This window comes from Rhamphochromis sp. 'chilingali', assembly GCF_963969265.1.
Source record: "Rhamphochromis sp. 'chilingali' genome assembly, chromosome: 6".
Classification (NCBI taxonomy): Eukaryota; Metazoa; Chordata; class Actinopteri; order Cichliformes; family Cichlidae; genus Rhamphochromis; species Rhamphochromis sp. 'chilingali'.
Genome location: NC_137933.1, coordinates 14,281,242 through 14,301,668, shown reverse-complemented (window position 1 = coordinate 14,301,668; position 20,427 = coordinate 14,281,242). Strand labels below are relative to the sequence as shown.

At 40.9% G+C, this 20,427-nt stretch overlaps 2 protein-coding genes across 3 annotated transcripts; one reads left to right on the top strand and one right to left on the bottom strand.

The window, feature by feature from the left end:
* Positions 1-3,937: 3,937 nt before the first annotated feature.
* LOC308398397 (E3 ubiquitin-protein ligase RNF128-like) lies at positions 3,938-12,991 on the bottom strand. Its single transcript, XM_080884999.1, has one exon. It carries the CDS (start codon positions 8,642-8,644, stop codon positions 7,559-7,561), a length of 1,086 nt encoding a protein of 361 aa, XP_080741125.1. The 5' UTR covers positions 8,645-12,991; the 3' UTR covers positions 3,938-7,558.
* Positions 12,992-13,646: 655 nt separating this feature from the next.
* Positions 13,647-19,866, top strand: slc24a5 (solute carrier family 24 member 5). Of its 2 annotated transcripts, none has more exons than XM_080884789.1 (9): positions 13,647-13,966; positions 14,622-14,801; positions 15,395-15,478; positions 15,707-15,810; positions 15,963-16,063; positions 16,887-17,170; positions 17,289-17,495; positions 18,939-19,040; positions 19,193-19,866. In XM_080884789.1, the coding sequence occupies exons 1-9, from the start codon at positions 13,804-13,806 to the stop codon at positions 19,513-19,515; spliced, it is 1,548 nt and encodes a 515-aa protein (XP_080740915.1). In that variant the 5' UTR covers positions 13,647-13,803; the 3' UTR covers positions 19,516-19,866. The 2 variants fall into 2 exon arrangements, with proteins under 2 accessions (XP_080740915.1, XP_080740914.1); XM_080884788.1 differs by having other exon boundaries at positions 17,286-17,495.
* Positions 19,867-20,427: the final 561 nt, after the last annotated feature.

Here is a 20,427-nt window from a genome sequence, read left to right as displayed (position 1 = left end):
GAGGCTGATTGTGAATGCAGACGTGTTTCTCAGCCCTTTTCTAATTTTTTTTTCTTTTCTTTTTTTTTTCTTTTTTGCCTGTCCCGTTTGGCTCTTTTGCCATCAGAATTGTTGTCTAAAGGCAAAGAAAGATGCCCAACGGATTTACTTTACCAAATTGACCATCCCAGCCTTGCCATAATGGTCCATTTGATTCACCTTTTATTGTTTATTTTATTTTCACTTACTGAATATGGGACAGACTTGACTGGGGGAAAGAAGGGGAGAAAGAAAGAGGGAAAGAGAAACAGCTGAGAAGAGGGACGGGGCAGAAGGGCAAAAACCAAAAACCAACAGAATGAGCAGAAAAAGAAAAAAAAGAAGAAAAAAAGAAAAGAAAATGCATATATCAATCACCTGGGTCACCTGCTGAGAAAGAAAAAAGAAAACAAGCAGAAGAGAACAAGAGTAATAGAATAAACAACATCACAATGATATATGGGAATATGACAGTAAATACTAAATGTTAAACATTATTGTTTAACACTTACTCCACACTCAACCAACGTGGAGACAGACATAAAGAGACGCTGTACACACGATCACACTCCCCAAGCGTACTCTAAGCCCCGGGTCTAGGTACCCTTGCCCCTGGAGGGGGGGACTGCACCCAGACCCAGGTGGTGTTACCCTTTTCCCTGCGGTGGGGGGAGGCAGACCGCCCCGACTCCGCAGCAGCAGGGAGGCCCCACACTCCAGACCGCAGTCGGACGGCCAACTCCTCCTCCTAGCCCCCCCGCTCCAGCAGGTCGCAGAGAACGGGGGTGAGAGAAGACTCCAAACCTCCCTCCACCCGCTCATATGTAGTGTTGATGCATGTGTGTTCTAAGGTGCATTTAAAACCCAGGAGGGCATGGAGCTACCTGCCAGAGAGCAGCAGGTAAGCGCATGGTCCCTCCTGCTGGCCCTCAATGTCTACGTGTATTTAACATTGAGAGGTGGGCAACGACGCCAGGGGTGGGGTGTACACCCTGATGGTACTTTGGATTCCGTGTATCGTGCCCACCCCCAAGATCCTATATGTATGTGTAATGAGAGTGTGAGTAATGTGAATGTCCAAGTTGTGGGATAAAATTGAGGCAGAGGCAGCCAGAAGGGGACGGGGGGGGGTGGCCTCCTCTGCACCCTGGTGACATACCCCTACTCCAAGGTCCTGCATGTGTGGGTGGTTGTGGTGGAGCGGGAAGAGGGAGGCAGCTGGAGATGGGGAGGGAAGGAAGGGAGGGGCAAGTGACCCCTACCTGGGGCCAGCTCCCCCGCTGACCCCAGTAGGCACCCCCATACTCCGCGACCCACCAGGGAAAGGGGGCCCAGGCCCATCCAGCCCTTTTCTAATTTAAACGCTGGTTTCTCTGAGGGCACGCAGACCATCCCTTTTTATCTGTCTTTCTGTTTCTCTCCCCTTTGTCTTGCGTGCGCAATTGTGCTGTAGGTGTGTGATGGGTGGCACTCTGGTAATAACATGAACAACTGGTGGCGGGATTTTGTTTTTGGAATATGCAGAAGAGAAAAGAAGACCAAACCATCACCAGATCCCACACTGCATGGTGGAATTTTAAAGACCCATGATAAAGTTTATTCAACTGTAGCAGCTTCAATCTGCTATACATGCATTTGGTAGTGTGGAAGCTGTTACAAAGGTCTAGGAAAAACAGAAATTCCCATTTTCAGGGTGCAATAAGTAGAATCCCTTACACTAGGTGGGGTCACAGATGTTTTGCAGAAGCATGCACACATGCTAGGAAGAACTACTTTTTCCGTGAGTGACTTTTGTAAATTTGTGCAGCACATTCCCGTCAGAGCAGCAGATGTTTAAATCTTCCACCAGATAATGCTTCAGCCTGCACGAAGCTCTGCTGGAGGAGCTGCTTAGCATGTTAACTTTGCAACGCAATACATATGCAGACATATCTGTAATAACATCAAAGCTGTTAATTCTTCAAATTCACACGGTGGAAGAAGAGGAAGCTACTTTCGGCCGCTCCCTTATTCACAGGAGGTCGCCGTTCGCATGTTTGAGTTTTTATGCCGGATACCCTTCCTGATGCATCCCCGAAGGGATGTGTGTCTCCTCCCAGGATTGAACTGGGGATCTTTTGCTTGTTAAGCGAGCATGTAAACCCTGACGCATTTTTAGTATTTAAAGAGTTGCAATCATACTTAATTTTGCAGCTATAAAAGGTGGACCTGACAAATGTTTGTATTAGTGCTTTTAAATTTCTGCGCACTGTCTTAATTAACAATCATAATGCATTAACACATATATCAAGAAATCAAAAAGCACAGCTTCTCCAGAATCTAATGAATGACAAAGATTCCCCTGATTTCTCAGATAGTGAATATAATGTTGGATTAATATTTCTCCACTAGATGGCAGGCTTGCGGTCCCTTCAGTCTTTCAACACTGAACCAGACTGAACAGGTAAAATGATAATTCAAAGTCAAAACTTAAAAAGACTGATGCAATCCATAGATCAGATGAGTTGTTTGTTCCTGGTGTAAAAATGGTGTGACATTGCTTTCTTCCGTTGAGTCAGAGGGAAAGAAATGTTTCCTAGCCACACGTGATCTCTCTTCCTTTGACCTTGCATGTCTGCCCTTTTGCTGCGAGCAGGAAAGAGAGCGACTAATGGCGAGCCAGCCGACATGTCGGACAGGAAGGACATGTCAGAGAAGTAACAATGCCACAGCATTGGATTTGTTTAGTCGGGCGCAGTCAGCACTATCTGATCTACCAGAGGGACAACAAGAGGAAGGAAAGCCTGACAACATCGAGCGGCAGCTACAACTCACACCTGCACAAACCTGAAACAGTGCTGCTGGGCTGGGGAGTATAGATATATGCACAACACGATAAGTAGCCAGACATGAGCCACATCAGTCACCAGTAAAATATCAAGTAGGTTTTATTGAACAGAAGAGTCTGAGTCTTCTTAATACTTTGAACATAAACCTGCAGAGAAGAGCTGTGACTAGCATTCTCAATATTTTCACTTCATCACGGAGCCAGTGAGATGTGAAGAAGGGGGCTTTGTGATTTATTTGTCTGTGTAAGCACAACATAAGAAATGTTTTATGTTGTACTTCCCTCGCTAAATTGATTCATTTGTTTGTTAGTGCGCTTTTATAATTGAATTTCTCTTGTTCGTTAAGATAATTACTCAGACAGTCTGGGACAAGAGAGCCATGGAGAAGCACCAAGTACTGTAATTCGATTAAAGAGACTTTCTTTTGCTCCACTGAAGATAGATAGATAGATAGATAGATAGATAGATAGATAGATAGATAGATAGATAGATAGATAGATAGATAGATAGATAGATAGATAGATAGATAGATAGATAGATAGATAGATAGATAGATAGATAGATAGATAGATAGATAGATAGATAGATAGATAGATAGATAGATAGATAGATAGATAGATAGATAGATAGATAGATAGATAGATAGATAGATAGATAGATAGATAGATAGATAGATAGATAGATAGATAGATAGATAGATAGATAGATAGATAGATAGATAGATAGATAGATAGATAGATAGATAGATAGATAGATAGATAGATAGATAGATAGATAGATAGATAGATAGATAGATAGATAGATAGATAGATAGATAGATAGATAGATAGATAGATAGATAGATAGATAGATAGATAGATAGATAGATAGATAGATAGATAGATAGATAGATAGATAGATAGATAGATAGATAGATAGATAGATAGATAGATAGATAGATAGATAGATAGATAGATAGATAGATAGATAGATAGATAGATAGATAGATAGATAGATAGATAGATAGATAGATAGATAGATAGATAGATAGATAGATAGATCTATCTATCTATCTATCTATCTATCGATCTATCTTAAGGTCAATCCAAAATCCTAGCGTTTGAACTTGTGTGTATGTGTGTGTGTTTGGAATATCAATGCCTCAATAAGTGGACAAGCAGAACTCCTCAACTGGGCCATTAAAGCACACTGCCAAGTAAGTGCTGTATTTCATTATGAAAGGATTTATTACTCTGTATGTTCCACTCAAGCAGGAAATTGTCCTGAAGTACCTGAAGATCAAATATGAAAGGGTGGAACCATGCAGTTTTACCTTCTCTGGAAGGCAATTTAAAGTCACTGCAAGCATTTACTGTGTCCACCAGGTGGTGCTGCAGAACGATCCTAATGTTCACAAGGAGAGACGGAGACTTACAGACAAGCATTGTATTCATGCCTGAACATAGAGCAGTGTGTTCTTGTTTAATTGCAACAAACAGCAGGCCCGAGCACCTTCCACTGTCTCGTCCAGCTGCAGGCCTCCAGCCAAGTGTACTTGGTGCCATAGAAAAACATGAGATGTTTACTGTGATTAGGCTGCACAGGAGAAGATAACGCTATCAGGCCACTACGGTAGTTAATTCCATTGTTTGATTCTTATCTGGAACTGAAGGTCAAGTGTGGTACCAGGGTACAGCCACCGACTAGTGTGCCATTAAATGAAAACCTTCTGATTCAATTTTCTCAGAACAACTACAATAAATCAGAAGAGCACCGCCGCTGAGCAGATCATGCCTCTAACCCAAAGCCAGCCAGTTGTTCCCAACATGGCCAGTTAGTTCAGTATTGATTCTCTGTCATGCTGTTATACCACTATAACCATCTGACCTATGAAAGCTGAGCTCACAGCACTGGCCTGAAATCCAGCACACACTGCCCTCCAAGGGGAGAGGGAGCGCCATGTGAGGAAACACTCAGCTCACCCTCTGGGCTTAGGACTGCAGGACTTTCACCGAAAACGTTTGCCCTTGGCTCATGCCCTGTTAGTATCGCTGCTTTAGTCTCTGCACTTCTAACCATGCCTACCTTGCACAACTTGACCCCACTCTTACATTGATCTTTTTTAAAAACTCCTCTTGGGACAAATCAATCAATTCTTTGGTCAACTCACGGAAATTCTGACACTCTCTGACAATATAATAAAACAGATAGACGTTAAAGCTCATTTTAGTTTTTGTATTCGATTTTTTATAAGGGTGTGTTATAAGCTAGTTTTACAATGCGCACTTTGACCCTTGCAAGTGAAAAGTATGACATAAACAGATGCTGCTTGCGTGCCTGAAAAATATGAGCACCAAGGACTAATTACTCACTGCTGTTTAGGTTAGTGTAGCCTCTGATTATAAGGACTACAAAACAAGGCAAAGCCCAGAGGCACAGAATATTTAAAAAGAAAACTAAAACATAACATTTGAAATCAAGAAAATAAACGCAAAGCAAGCAACAAGCTCAAGAATGCACGGGAACTCAAATTCATGATTATATCTTTCTGATTTTGCTTTATTGCCAGCTATCGGATACCTCTGGGTTCTAAAATCAAGCAATTTGAAAAGGAAAAAAAACCAAACACGTACTATTTGGCTCAACCTTATTCACAGCCACACAGAGGCCACGGTCTGTGGTAAAGTTATAAGGCTGACTGACTGAGTTTCATCAGGTGTCACATGCGGTCATTACTGGAATTCAATCGAAAACAAAACCAAAAGCTTGGGAATCTCTGCTAAACAGAAAGAGCTCGTGCTGCTGAGTGTACTGGACCTCGGCTCACTCAGGCTCCAAACCACTGACAGTGAAAGCATTTTCATTAATGGAGCAAATACAGCATTTTTTTAAATGTATTTGTGCAACTATTTAGCTTGTAATACAGTATTAAGTATGCTACTTTGGATCCATTTTGATAGCCTATTAACGTTATTTATTAGCTAAACAGACTGATTATCAGCATGTTGTTTGTTTTGAGCAAAAAAATATGACACATCATCCCAGAGCCTCCGTTTTGTTTCCATGTTTGGATTTTTCCAACTCAGGAAATGTGATCACCTGAGGAGTAGTCGAGCTTGCTCGGCTTGTTCGTTCAAGCCCGTATACTTATGTGGTATGATGATTATCCCACTGAAGCTTAAGGTGTGTATGTGTGTATCAGCGCCCACCTACGCAGGAGTAATTACAATTTCACTTCTCTCCTACAGTTATCTCTGTAGAGACACATCTCTGAAAGTGAGAGGTTCCTTTACCATACTTTTCACGTTCATGTTCATGTTCGTATATATATCCCGCAAAACACACACACGCAAACAAACACCACTTCACAAGTATGTGTCCTCGTTAAGTTGGCCTCATTTTGAGGGATTTATTTCATTCTAAAAAGCATCAATGTGATTTAATACAGAAAGTAATATTCGTTTTTTTACAGTGCAATTTAAGACTCCTGGAATCTGTAAAACAGCCGTGAAAATGATTCGATATAAAATCTTTTTAGTACCATGATCGGCACATCCCACCAGAAAACAAAGAAGTGAAACAATTCTTTAGCTTTATCCTTTATGGAGGGACACACTTTGGATCGTGGAAGAATCTCAAACACGTTCCTATATTTAACCGTGTGATAGATCAGAGGTAGAGCACGGGCAAAACCTGGAAGACATGTTCATCAATAACAGTTTATGTCTGCAAATGAAAATCAGCTGTACTTTCCATAGTGTGTTACCTTTATATTAACACATAAAGTTGATTGAGTGATAAGCCAGTCTCAGTGTATTACTTAAAAAGATAGTACACATAATAATTTCACGATAATTACACAGTAATTCCCCCGTCCAGCAGCCAAGAAAACATATGGGAAGAAAATTATCTACACTGCAGATGCCTGTTTTATACATATATATAGATATATATAGAGAGAGATAGGTAGATATGTCTATTACAACATGACTGCATTACATTTCACTTCTGGTTGTGATCTGACTGAACATGAAAATCCTTTCTTCAGCACACTGTCATGCTATGAGCCTCTGGCCCTCAGGTGTATTATTTACTCATGCCCGAGAAATGCATGGCATGCAGTGTTTCCAGACAAAGGCGTGTTTATGAGGGTGTGTTTGCAAATCCAGAATGACAACCCAGATGCAAATGGTAAAAAAAACACTCAGAAAAAGAAAGGACAGTGATTAGGACAAAGTGGATTATGAGAAATACATTTGTATTTCAGTTTAAAGGAAAAAGAAACGTTTGGTGTATATTACTGCGAGCAGCCCAATATTGAGCCTTTTATTGGAAGAAATTTGGCCCCACTTTCTGATATTTATATTCCTTCCTAACCAACATCAACTGCTTTGTGCCTATGCAAAACAGCTATCTGACATTGGTGTCGCTCCACGACTGCTCAATTCTATTCTAATGAGCTGCGGATTTATGAACACACCCACTGTTTACAGAAAACAAAGAAGAAGCACTGACATTTAAGTTAATGACACACATTCGTTGACATTTTAAATCCTTGGATTCTTTTTTAAATCATTTTAACATGTCCACATTGCAAGATGAACATTGTCTCCTCTGTTGATAGATTAAACTTTGATTCCACTGGATCACTGTGTGCCAGAAAAATATCTCTTTTAAATAGGAAATTTAACTGTGTCCTGATTTGTGCTTTGTTTTGTTTCCACTGCTGCTGCTCATCCCCTCGCAGCCTCTGAGTCTTCCTCGAAGGCCCTGTTGTCATAGCGATGCTGCTGTCTCTCTGGGTCGAGGCTCCCTGGGTCAGTCAGTGGGACTTCATACAGGGCGTCTCCTGTCACTGTGATCACGGTGACATCTGGCGGTGACTCAGAAGAGAAGCTCTCTTTTCTGTCGTCCTCAACGCCCAGGGCCTTCAAGATGTCGCACTTACACATAGGGCAGGTTCGCCTCTCCAGCAGCCAGGGCTCGATGCAGGTTTTGTGGAAGATGTGATCACACGTCAGCACGGTCACCACATCGCCTACCTTGTAGGATTCGATACAAACGGCACACATCGAGGAGTCCGAACTGGTCTCCTCGTCCCCTCTCTTGAGCGTGCGTACCTGCAAACGCTTAATTGCCTTCTTCGCCTTGGATTTCAGTCGCTTCTCATTGCGCTTGCTCATGCTCATATTGTAGAGACGGTTTGCGGAGATGAACACAAAGTAGGCGATGGAGGCTGCGGTTACAATGAAAAAGGCAATGGACAGAAAGTAAAGCCAGTATGTGTCCATCCAGGGTCCGTGAGCCACGCCTTCACTAATTATCATTTGAACATCAATCCCGTTTTTCACCAACCTGACAATCTCCATGCCCTGAGTGTTACCAATCATGATCGCCACAATTTCGTCTGCATCTGAGTGTGCCATGTGTGTAGTGCTGTTTCCACTGCCGTCCACATTATACACAACAACAGCAGCTGCTCCGAGGCGTTTGGCAGCATTGATCTTCTCACCGAAGGTGCAGTTGCCCCTCTTCACCAGGGCTATCCACGGTGGTAAGGTTTCGTTGCGGTCGTACACAGGATCTGGGCCACAGCCTTTGGGGTCTCCCACGGGAAGCGTAACGATGCCAAAAGCTCTTTTCCTCAGAGAGTTACGGCCATACAACCCACACTCACAATATTTCTCCTCAGTCTCATTGTAGCTGTTCACAAAGCTTATTTCCACGTTGGCAGTCCAAAATACAAAGGTAGCTGAACAGTGAACAAGCCCTGACAAAAACAGCAAAAGCAGCAGAGGTGGTTGTGTCTTCTTACCCATGGTAACACTGTTCTTGAACAAGAGGAAGTCCTCTTACTCGGGCTTATTTAGCCTCTTCAAAACTTCTTTTTCAAAAAAAGAAAAAAACTCCCAGTTCCTGGTCTGTTCAAGTCTCAGCAGTCTCAATCCGGCGATAGTTTCACCAAGCCTGCTGTCTTCGGTAATATGACACGAGCCTTTGGTAACATAAAACAAGCTACGCGTCAGCCACTCACCTCTCGTTATCTTCCTGAACCTTGAACACTGAACACTCCCCGCTGAGGGCAGGGTGTTGCTATTCAACAAGTTGAAGTACACAAAACGCACAGACCTATGTTGTTTCCAGAGCCAAGGAACAGCATTCGAGAAGGAAAGACATGATAAGCAAATGATAAGAAGACTTTCATAAGGCAGGACTGTGACAGCTCTAAAAACTGCCGCATTCTCCTTGCATAATGATGACAAAAGCAACTCAGCCAGTTTTTCTAGTTTGACTGGTTTCCTTCCTCTTTTTTCTGCGGCTGCGATCATTGTTTTGTTAAGGTGACAGGCAAGTTTTGCACCGCTGCCTTGTGGCTATTGTCTCTAATCTACAAATATAGTCTACTGCATATTCTACTGCAGTAGACTAATGTTGCTGAATATTTTTACAGGCTTACGAAAAAAACTGAGTGAAGAGGATAAGACTTTTGCACACAAGAGTAATGTTTTTCCATTGTGCTGATACTGTAACTAGAGACTCATCCACCACTGCAGGCATACCAGTGACCACTGAAATAGAACGAGGCACTGTCAAGTTTCCGCTGTATCTTCTTACACACAAGTGAAAGCGCACAAACACTAAGAGACAGAAAGGCTTCAAATGACAAATTTGATGGTGAGGTTGCTGTCCAGCTTGATAGTTTACCTGAGATTGAGACTGGATTGAGATCTGCTCTATTTCATTGAGCCATTTTTACCTTAGTTCACACACACACACAAAGAATGTGTACACAATGCGCTATTAAATAATCTATTTGACTGGGGCTAGCTCTGTAAATAAAAGACTGTGAGATATTTCCTTTTAGCACAGCTAGAAGTCACAGCTTCTGATAACAGGAACAATGGTTCTGCTCTGACCCTTAAATTCCAGAAATATTACCCTGTCAAGTTATGAACATGCACTCCAAAAAAGACCTCATGTCTTGTTCAAGTTAATAAAAACAGACATTCCTCTTTACAGGTGAAGTTTGGTGTTAGATTCTAAAGGTATCCTGAGACTTTCTGATCTAATACTGGCATCTGCTGGCTGGTTAGTGGTGTGGTCAAAGGAAAAGACAAACCTCCACCAAGCTAGGTGAGTCAGACAGACGTGCAAACTGTCAGCACTGGACACATGTGTGCATTTGCTTATATTTTAATCCGAAAAAGAATAGTGATTTCAACAGTGTTCAGTGGTGTTAGTTTGATGATGAACTTAAACTCACTTACTTAAAAAAAATTTAAAGAATAAAAAAAATTTAATTGTAAAGAAATTAATGGAAGCAGTACGGACGAAATGAATTTGTCCTAATTCACTCCTAAAAGGTTAATTTAATAATAAAAGATTAAACAGTACTAAGTTGTTATTCCAATAAATGAACAGAGTCATTAAAAGAGATAGATACTTATGAACCACTTTATTAGGTACACTTTTCTGGCACTGAGTTGGACCTCCTTTTGCCTCCAGAACTATTGTAATTCTTCGTAGCATATTCAACAAGGTGCTGGAAAAATGTCTCAGAGATTTTGGTCCATATTGACATGACTGCATCACACAGTTGCTGCAGATATGTTGGCTGGCTTCATGTGCCACCACATCTCAAAGGTGCTCTACTGTATTGAGATGTGGTGACTGTGGAGGCCATTTGACAGCAATGAACATGCTGTCACTGCGGTCGTAAAGGGATGGCTATGGTCATCAACAGCTAGGTTGAGGTGTTTTAATGACACTCAGTTTTTATTACACCACTATCAGCCTGAACCGCTGATGCAAGGCTGGATGGATGCACGCTTTCAGGTTTTTTATGCTATATGCTGACCCTAGCATTCAGCTGTGTCAGCAGAAATTGAGACTTTACAAGCCAGGCAATATTTTTCAAATCTTCTCTTGGAGCATTTTGGCGATTCTGTATGAAGTGTAAACTCAGTTTCCTGTTCTTGGCTGACAAGACCCGGTGTGGTCTTCTGTAGCTGTAGCTCCTGTATTTCAAGGTTTGACATGTTGCATGCTCAGAGCTGCTCTCCTCTTTTGGTTGTAATAAGCAGTTACCTAAGTTACTTTTGCCTTCCTATCAGCTGAAAGGAGTCTGGCCATTCTCCTATGACCTCTGACACCAACAAGGAATTTTCTCCCAGAGAAATGCTGCACACTAGGGATGGCTGTGTGGGAAAATCCCAGTAGATCAGCTGTTTCTGAAATACTTAGTTCAGCAAGTCTGGCACCAACAACCATGCCATGTTCAAAGTCACTTAAATCACCTTCCTTGCCTGTTCTGATGCTCAGTTTGAACTTCAGTAGTAACTGTCGTGTGATTGGTTGATTAGATATTTGCTTTAAGGAGCTGTTGAACAGGTGTGGTCTATGAGTGTAAATGAAATGATAAAAAAATAAATAAAACTTAAAAAAAATGGTGGTACTTCCTAAATTTATTCATCTCTTCCAAAACATACCCATCTTTCCCACATCATCATTTTTAAACTATTGACTCTATCATTATGTCTTTCATCTGGGCAAATAAACACCATACAATTTCAAAGGCACACTTGCAGAAACCCTCTGAGGGCAGACTTGGCCTCCCAGTTTTCAGGCAATATTATTGGGCTTGCAATACCAGAACGTGGGTTTTCTGGAACAGTGTTTCAGCTGTTCCTGCTGTTCAGAAGGGCTGTGGTCCTTCCTGCCAAACATACCTACCAAAATTTTTTAGCAAAGATTTTGTCCTAGCTCTATTCTCTTCAGATCCTAAAGCAAGTTAGGGGTGCTTTGTGCCAGACCTATCCATTTTTGCACCATAACGCCAAACCTTTCTTTTTTACCTGGCGTGATGGACCCTGTGTGTAATCATTGGTCAGAATTAGGTCTCCGCACTATTAAGGACGTCTACATCGACAATTGTTTTGCTTCATTTGTTCAGTTGCAATCAAAATGTATGCTTCCCTCCACTCGTTTATTTCGATACTTACAAATCAGGAATTTTGTTAAACACTCGTTCTCCCATCTGGATCAGCCACCTGCTCATAGAGACTTCTATGATTATTTGATTGAAATCCCAAACACCTAATCAGCCAGTTTACTACACTTTTTACACTTAAACCACCTACAAACCTCACCAAGGATGCTTGCGTTAAGGACATGGAAGTAGACATATCGGACACTTTGTGGGCCAATGGGTTGAAGAAGATTAAAGAATGCTCTGTTAATGCCAGATTACAACTTAGGCAGTTCAAAGTCCTTCATCGTTTGCGTTTCTCTAAAATAAAGCTAGGCAGCATTTTTCCATCTATTTCCTCATTGTGTCATAAAATGCAAAGCAATGGAAGGAACCACTGCCCACCTTTTCTGGTCTTGCCCTAAACTTTTTTGGGCAGAGATATTTAATATGTATAACCGGATTTATGACTTAAAATTAAAGCCGGATTGTATACTTGCAGTGCTAGGCTGCTCCCTAACCTCACTGGCACTTAGACGTCCTCTTCAGAAACCCTTAATGTTTGACATGATTGTAGCTAAAAGCTATTGTAGCTATTCTTAGAGCCTGGAAATCACCATCTCCTCCCTTGTTTAGGGTTTGGCTATGAGAGAGGATTGCATGTTTGTATATTGCCTTATTTTTTTCTTTTCTTTTATTGTTTTCCTGTTCTGGTTTTTTGGTTTTTGTCTTACTTTCTGCGCTTGGATGTCATTGTTTTTTATTTGATTTTATGTAATTTTAAGTTAAAATCTTGTAAATAAACATTAAAAAAAAACCTTTAAGAGCAAGTATTTTAAAAAATATCTCCAAGCATACCGTCTATTTACCAGAATACCTGTGTTGGTTTTTGTTTTAGGGTTTTTTTTAACATTGCCTTATTTCTTTGTTGCATGACTTCCAGGCTAGGCCCTTATCAGTCTACACAAGATGACCAGCAAACCACAAACCCAGTCAATGCCACACAGGGGCGCCATTAACTCACAGCTAGGCTCAGCATCATTCATCACAATTAGCACAACAAAACAAGCAAGTTCAGCTTCATTCGGCTAGTGTGCACTGCTCACTGGTGCAACAGAAATGCCAGACTGATGATTTAAGCATTTGTCAACCTTAAAGTTGCTTTCATAATATAAATTCATAATGTTAAATCTTCTGCTTAATGAAATACGTGCAATAGACACAGAGCAGCCTCTCAGAAAACCAGTAATTGAATTGACTCACCTTTTTTCAAATCATCTTGTTTGGACTCAGGATAAACTATCCATCGTTTTAATATCCATTCATTTCATGTCTTTGGAGCACGAAGGCGATCCACACAGAGAGCACTCCTGACTGACGCTCTGTGGCTCCGGGGGAAACTTTGGGGCATGTCCAAACAAGCCCTGGCACCCCGTCCCTCCACATATTCACACCCCCTTTTTTTCCTCACATGTGAGGAGTATGGGTATCAGTCTACGGTGTAACTAAAACTACACTAAATCCTGTTTATGGTTATGTTCTGTCTACAATCACGAGTCAGATATGCGCAAAGGCCTAGTTGAGTGGCCTGCATGTACGCCCACAGTGCCACTGTTTGACGTGAAGATGATCATCTCCAAATTCAGCAAGTGTGTTGCTTAAATGTGTATTTAATCAAGAAAACATTACATTTCCACTTGTAAAGCTGCATTAAAACTGTGTTTAAAGAAATCTGGATTTCACCCCTGCTGCGCCTCAGGCTGGATTGTGTTCAAGCTGACTGGAATGACTCGCAACTCGTGATCCCCCATTCTTAGTAGCACCAGACTTTAAAATGTCCCCCCTCCCAATAATCTCTCTTTGCAGCTTGCAGCCGTATGTAGTGTTAGATGCAGCGCTCACAACCAATTTTAGTCCTTAGTACATTTCTACAAGCTTGTAAAGACACACATGCGTCCTTGGATTAATCGCTAATTTCGTATTTATTTTTTTGTTTTATTTAATTTTAAAATGACCATGGGTACTGCTGTAGCTGTGCAGAAAAAGAAGAGAAAAGATTTTATACCTTACTTTCTGGGATTTGTAATATTTTTGTATTGCACGGTCAGTCTCCTTTCAGTAACAGCAAAAACAGCACAGGAAAGTCACTCTGTCAGGGTGCGTCGGGCCGTGGGTAAGCATATCTGAAACAAGTGCGTGCGGGATTTTTGGGTTACTTTGTAACATTTTAGAGCTGCCACAATAATCTGGGGGAGTTTTGTTTTATAGTGACAATCTGTTCAGTGTGTCATGAGTTATGTCACGGTAATAATGTGTGCGTAATCATGTGGCATAGCAACTGTGGCAATGTTTGCTCTACTAATCGTCGTGTGTTATCGGCATGAAAGACCGTGTAACTGCCATGAAAAGAGATCTAACCATCTTGGCAGAGCGCTCTAGCAACTTGCTGGCTTCTTGGGGTGACAGTTTGTGTGTATGAGTTGTTAAGAGTCGTTATTAGAGTCGGTGCTTTCGTCTTTTATTTGATAATATTCTCGCGTGTATTTGTCAGGGGCTAGATTTAAGAAGTTGAAAATAGGTATTATCACACAACCGTTACTGGAGGCGACTGATTCATCCTCATCCCAGTCTCCATAAAGATAATCTCCCTCAGGCTTTCTGTACTGACGTATTCGACCAAAATGGCCAGACTGAAACTTTTCTGTACAATTAGATTTTAGTTCACTTTACTAAAATGTTCTAAAATATTTTTTCTCCCTTATTTTTGAATTAGTTTACTTTAACAGCCTTGATTTGAATGCGTGTGCGTGTTGTTTCTGCTGTTTTAGAGAATGAGACAGAATGCATCCCGCCACAGTCCTCCGAGTTTCCTGAAGGCTTCTTCACAGTGCAGGAGAGGAAGGACGGAGGGCTCGTCATTTATTTTATGCTTATTTTCTACATGCTTTTGGCTGTCTCTATAGTCTGCGACGATTACTTTCTGCCATCATTAGAAGTAATCAGTGAACGTAAGTTCTACATAACACACACGTTTCCAATAGAACATCTGCGTGTAAGGTGTAGGTGTAGGCTTGGGTGGATGTTCTCATTGTATTTTTGCACTGTGTGATTATCAGAGTAATCGGGATTTATAACAACAGATTCTAACGCAATTTCTTCATTTACAAGGTGGGAGCCAAATCTACACATACAGTGTGAGGAAATATTTAACTTACTGAACATTTTAAGTAATAAATAAAGCTGTTAGTCAGTTAATCCTTTGGTATAGTTAATGTAAACTAGTAGTTTGGTCTTTGCAAAGTCTACAAACATTGTGAAAGTTTTCAACTTTATGCACCTATCCCTCCAACACCTAAGTATATTTTATTTTTTTTTTAAAAACATATCCTTTTTTAATAGACGATCAAACCATGAAATCAACTGACTGACTAAATAAGCCCACAGTGGGCGGATATAAAATGTAATATCACAGACCAATCCTTAAAAATAAATATATCAATCTGTTTTTAATGGGCCATTTGAGGAGGGATTGTGCTATTGTTGAACAAAACTGTGCATTATATTTTTTTTGTGTGTGTGTGTTATTTTGGACCTCTCTCAGGTCTGGGATTGTCACAGGACGTAGCAGGAGCCACGTTTATGGCAGCTGGAAGTTCTGCACCTGAACTAGTCACAGCCTTCCTAGGTAATCACAAACTAAGTAAAAACCTAATTATGACATGATAACCCCAGTATGATCATCTGTGTCCTTGTGGTGTTCCCCAGTCTGACATAGTGACTTTACTACATGGGAACAAAAAGGAAAAGTGTCCTTGAACTAGGCTATTTTAACTTTCAGATCTTTATTTCTTTTCCCTGTCATGCTTCCTCATTGCTCCTGGCTTCAAAGCTAAAATGTGCTCTTTACTGTCAGGTGTGTTTGTGACAAAAGGGGACATTGGGGTCAGCACCATTGTGGGATCGGCTGTCTACAACCTGCTAGGAATCTGTGGTGCCTGTGGACTTTTAGCCTCTATGGTACATTCTGACACGATAACACATAAGATACAGACAAACATTACACCTCTGCTAACTACTTGTGTGTAGCAGTTGCACTTTTGCTCAGCCAAAACAGAAGGATCGTTGTGTTTTATGAGCCTTAAACCTCTTATTTTTGTTCGCTTTATCAGGCTGGGCGTCTCACCTGTTGGCCACTATTCAGGGACTGCCTGGCATATGGGATCAGTGTTGCTGCTGTCATTGGGATTATTTCAGATAACAAAGTTTACTGGTGAGTGTATTTGTGTGTACTAACTCATCATTACATGAATCATCTTAAGACCTTTCACCACATACAAACAGGGGTTGAATTTGGGTTGTAAAAGACTTTGTCCTTTTATAAGAGACTCTATTTTATAACCCAAAGGGTGGTAACAAGATACAAAGTCATTTACAGTGTTTTATTGCCTCTTGTGATGTAGAGAAAAACAAATTAAAAGAGATCACAAAACAATTTGTACAGTGCAGGTATTTACAGGTTTGTTTTTTCTTTTTGTTTTTTATGGTACTGTCATAACTATATCCATGGCTAAAAAAAAAGCAACAACAATTTGGAGAATTACACATGGAGAATATGTTGAAATAATCCAGTGGTACAAAAGCCACTGAAAAGTATGTTTTCTGACCTTAATTGAGGGAAGTGAGACCTGCAGTTTTTTAGATGGTGATCTGGGTTCTTTTGTGACCTCCTGGGTGAGTCATCGAAGAACTCTTGAAGTATTTTTGGTAGGCTGGTCACTCTGGTGAAGGTTCACCACTGTTCCATGTTTTCTCCATTTGTGGATAATGGCTCTCACCATGGTTCATCACTGCTATTACTTACATTGACATAATAATTGAAAAGTGCATTTTGTATTTACTCAGGTTATCTTTGTCTAATATTAAAATCTGTTTATGTTCTGAAACATATAAGTCTGACAAATATGCAAAAAAAACTAAAAACTCAGGAAGGGGACAAATGCTTTTTCACAGCATTGTATGTTTTATTTACAATATTTTTCATTTACAGTATGTCAATGAACTATTAATGCTCAAACTGTGTAATTTGTTGACAGGTATGATGCTGCCTGTCTCCTGCTGGTCTACGGCGTTTACATTGTGGTTCTGTGCTTTGACCTTCGCATCAGTGAGTTTGTCCTGAGGAAGCTGAGCCCTTGCTGCACGTGTCTGGGGTCAGGTTCGTGTGAAAAGATTGAGACACAGCGTCTGCTGGGTTGGAATGACGACACCAGTTTGCGAGTCCACAGTCGCTCCAGAACAGACAGTGGGATCTTCCACGATGAGTCAGGATACTCTCACCTGTCCCTCAGCCTACACGGACTCAATGAGATTCCTGAAGGTAAGGCGCACTTCTTAGTGGCACAGTAAAACTGCTTTCCTTCAACGCCACTTTGAGTCATTCGCCTTCGTGTTTGATCTAGGAGAGATGTATGATGTATATTCTCTCATACCAGCAGAGCATAAAAGTGTCTTTGCCGTCCCGGAGAGCGACATGAAACGGATTCTGTGGGTACTGTCCCTGCCCATCATCACTCTGCTTTTCCTCACCATCCCTGACTGCAGGAGAAGGTTCTGGAAGCAGTGGTTCGTGATCACTTTCCTCATGTCAGCAGTCTGGATCTCAGCTTTTACATATGTGCTGGTGTGGATGGTCACTGTAGTTGGTAAGATGGCTGTTTTAACTCTGAAGTCTGTAATAAAATTCTGTAGTTTTCATTAAACTTTTGCAGATTAGCTACAGGTGTAAATGAGCTCATCACCCACTGAGCCACGGCAGATCACAAGTGTTGAAACTTGTGAGAAAAATGTTGGATTTGCAGAGTACAGTCACATGTTGGTCTGCTGGTTAATTCCTGGGATGCCATTGTCTAGGCAGGTTCAGAGGGGGTCTGTTGTAGCTCCAGTGGGCCATGTGCCTAGCCGGCCACAGCAATTAACAGGGGGCTCACCCCTAGGGAAACACAGTCACACGAGGACTGAGTGTATACAGGGCTTCAAGAACCCCTCCACCTTCCATCTACAAAAGAATGAACTATAGAACTATATTCCAAGTTCAGGGTAAAAAGGCAATATTATCATGTGACAGTGGCAGGTCTACTTAATGTATAATGAGATTATTATCCAATAGTTCTCAGAAAGGCTCACATGCAGGGAAATACCAGGCATGTAGGCTCTGCACTGAATTGGACAGTACAGAGAACCCAGTCACAGTTCACAGGCAGGATTGTAAGGATTCATTTAAGGTGGTGATTAATATTGGTGAGTTATTTTCTGGATCACTTTGCCTGAAATTTATTTATTTTCCTATGATGAATGTGGATTCTGGATAATGGACAATGTCTAATAATGGACTTAATTTTCAAAAAGAGAAGGAGCAGATGTGCTGTTTATTTAACTTGATAATAGGATTTCACATTCTTATGGAAGATCCACAGTACTATGTACTTTTGAGCCACCCCTCATTTCTTGATATTTAGCTTAGGTTCTTGAGAAATAGTTCCTTCAGTTTTCTTCAGGTCGAAGGTTTTCCTTAGCTGCTTTTTCAGTCATTTTCAGCGCTTCTACCTGACCCTTTACAAGGGAATGTTTCTGTTGAGCAACTTAACCCTGACGTATGAGTCATTCAAACAAAAAAAGTACCCAACCTAAGGGAAGAACCAGTGTTGTGTCTACACATTACAGACGACTTCGCAGAGAACCAATGTTAATTTGTATTTTTAGGCACTTTGTTACTAGCAGCCTGTCGCAAAACATAATTTGTTCACATTTTTCACTGACTTGACTACAGAAGTGGTATCTCTTTAGTTGAGAATGTCAAGAAGCTATATTTAAGGCTGGAAAACAGGGAGAAAAGTCTCCACAGCCATCTGTTAAACATAGAGGAGGCTCTGTCATGGGTTTGGCGCTTCATTTCAGTCAGGTGTGTTAGACACAGAAATTGTACTAACTGTTTTTGCCTGATATACTGCATTTCCATTAATCTCTGCACCTATTTCCCTTGCAAGACATAAAAAAAATGTGTAGTAGTTCAATATTTTTGCACAACACTGTATCTTGAAGTTATTGGTAGGGTAATCCGACTTTGTGTTGGCATTGTGTTTATGCAGGTGAGACCCTTGCTATCCCCGATACTATTATGGGACTTACTTTGCTTGCTGCTGGAACCAGTATACCTGACACTGTGGCCAGTGTGATGGTGGCCAGAGAAGGTAACACTAATTTCCAGTTTCATTAACTTCATTTAAAATTCCTGAACAACTGCTTGCTGTACATTTAAACTTCCACAGCTTGTTCACTCAAAATACAGGAATGTTGAATTCTTTAAAATTTCAATGTAAACTTTTTTTCTCTCTCTCTTAAGGGAAAGCCGATATGGCCATGTCCAACATTGTGGGCTCTAATGTGTTTGACATGCTGTGCCTGGGTTTGCCTTGGTTCATCAAAACTGCCTTTGTGGACACCAACAACCCTGTAGAGGTCAACAGCACCGGACTGGTCTTTATTTCCTGCACACTTCTCCTTTCAATTGTCTTCCTTTTCGTAGCCGTGCACATCAACGGATGGAAGTTGGACTGGAAGCTGGGAATTGTTTCTCTCATCTGCTACATCCTCTTTGCCACTCTGTCCATCCTGTATGAGCTGGGAATTATTGGGAATAATCCCCTAAGGCTGTGCAGCGACTGAGATCTGACCTTCTCAGGACTAAAGCCATATTTTCTGAGTAAAAACAAAAATGTTAAGCTTTTAAAAATGTACAAATATCAAGTTGCTACGGCACGCATACGTGATGGTCACCTCAGTGAATGATCTATTGTTAATATATTTTACCAAAGGTGGCAATGTTCCTAGGATCATTCTTTTGGGCGTGTACACCAAGATCCAGACAAGACCAGTATCATCACAAGGCCCATCTTCACATTGCAAGACATTCCCTGTCTTACATAAGGGTCATGAACAAAAAGCTACTGCTCCCACAGGTTTACTGCAATTTCCAATAAGAAAAGAAATAAAAGGTTTAAACTGAACTCATCTGGCCTTGTCCTCCTTTTTAAGAGGGTGGTTGAGCTAAAACAAAGACTTATTTCTCTGATAAGCTTTTATGAGCGAGAAAGAATGGTTAGAGCCATAAATAGTTAAAAAAAAAAAAAAAGAAAGAAAGAAAGAAAGAAAGAAAAACTTTCCACTCATCTTCAGTTCCCTAAAACTGTCACGCATTTTTTTTCCACAACCAAGTTTGCAATGCTTGCGTGGACTTTAGACACTAATCTACCCTCAGAACAAACCCAACAAAGCTTAGTTCAAGCTAAGCACAAAAACCTTCCAAAAAAAAGAATTTGTTCAAAACTGTAGCAAACCTAATTCAAATAAAAATAGTTTAAAATCCCGTTTTAATCTGTAGCTTTGATGAAATCTTTCTAACAGCTTGAGGACACACTGTTATGCATCTTTTTTACAGCACTGATGTCTAGTTAGGTGTCCGTATTGTATTCCCCTGACATACACGTGCCATAATATAACTAAAAACAACAAACAAATCTAAACAAAACAGCTACTTTTGGCTGTATTCTTATTAACAGGTCGCCGCAGCAGGTAACT

Excerpts from the sequence above, each read along its gene's own strand:
- slc24a5 (XM_080884788.1), top strand. The coding sequence starts at position 13,804 with ATGACCATGGGTACTGCTGTAGCTGTGCAGAAAAAGAAGAGAAAAGAT. Across the intron at positions 13,967-14,621 it reads CAGGGTGCGTCGGGCCGTGG|AGAATGAGACAGAATGCATC; the intron begins GTAAGCATATCT and ends CTGCTGTTTTAG. Across the intron at positions 17,496-18,938 it reads GTGGATGGTCACTGTAGTTG|GTGAGACCCTTGCTATCCCC; the intron begins GTAAGATGGCTG and ends GTGTTTATGCAG.
- LOC308398397 (XM_080884999.1), bottom strand. The coding sequence starts at position 8,644 with ATGGGTAAGAAGACACAACCACCTCTGCTGCTTTTGCTGTTTTTGTCA.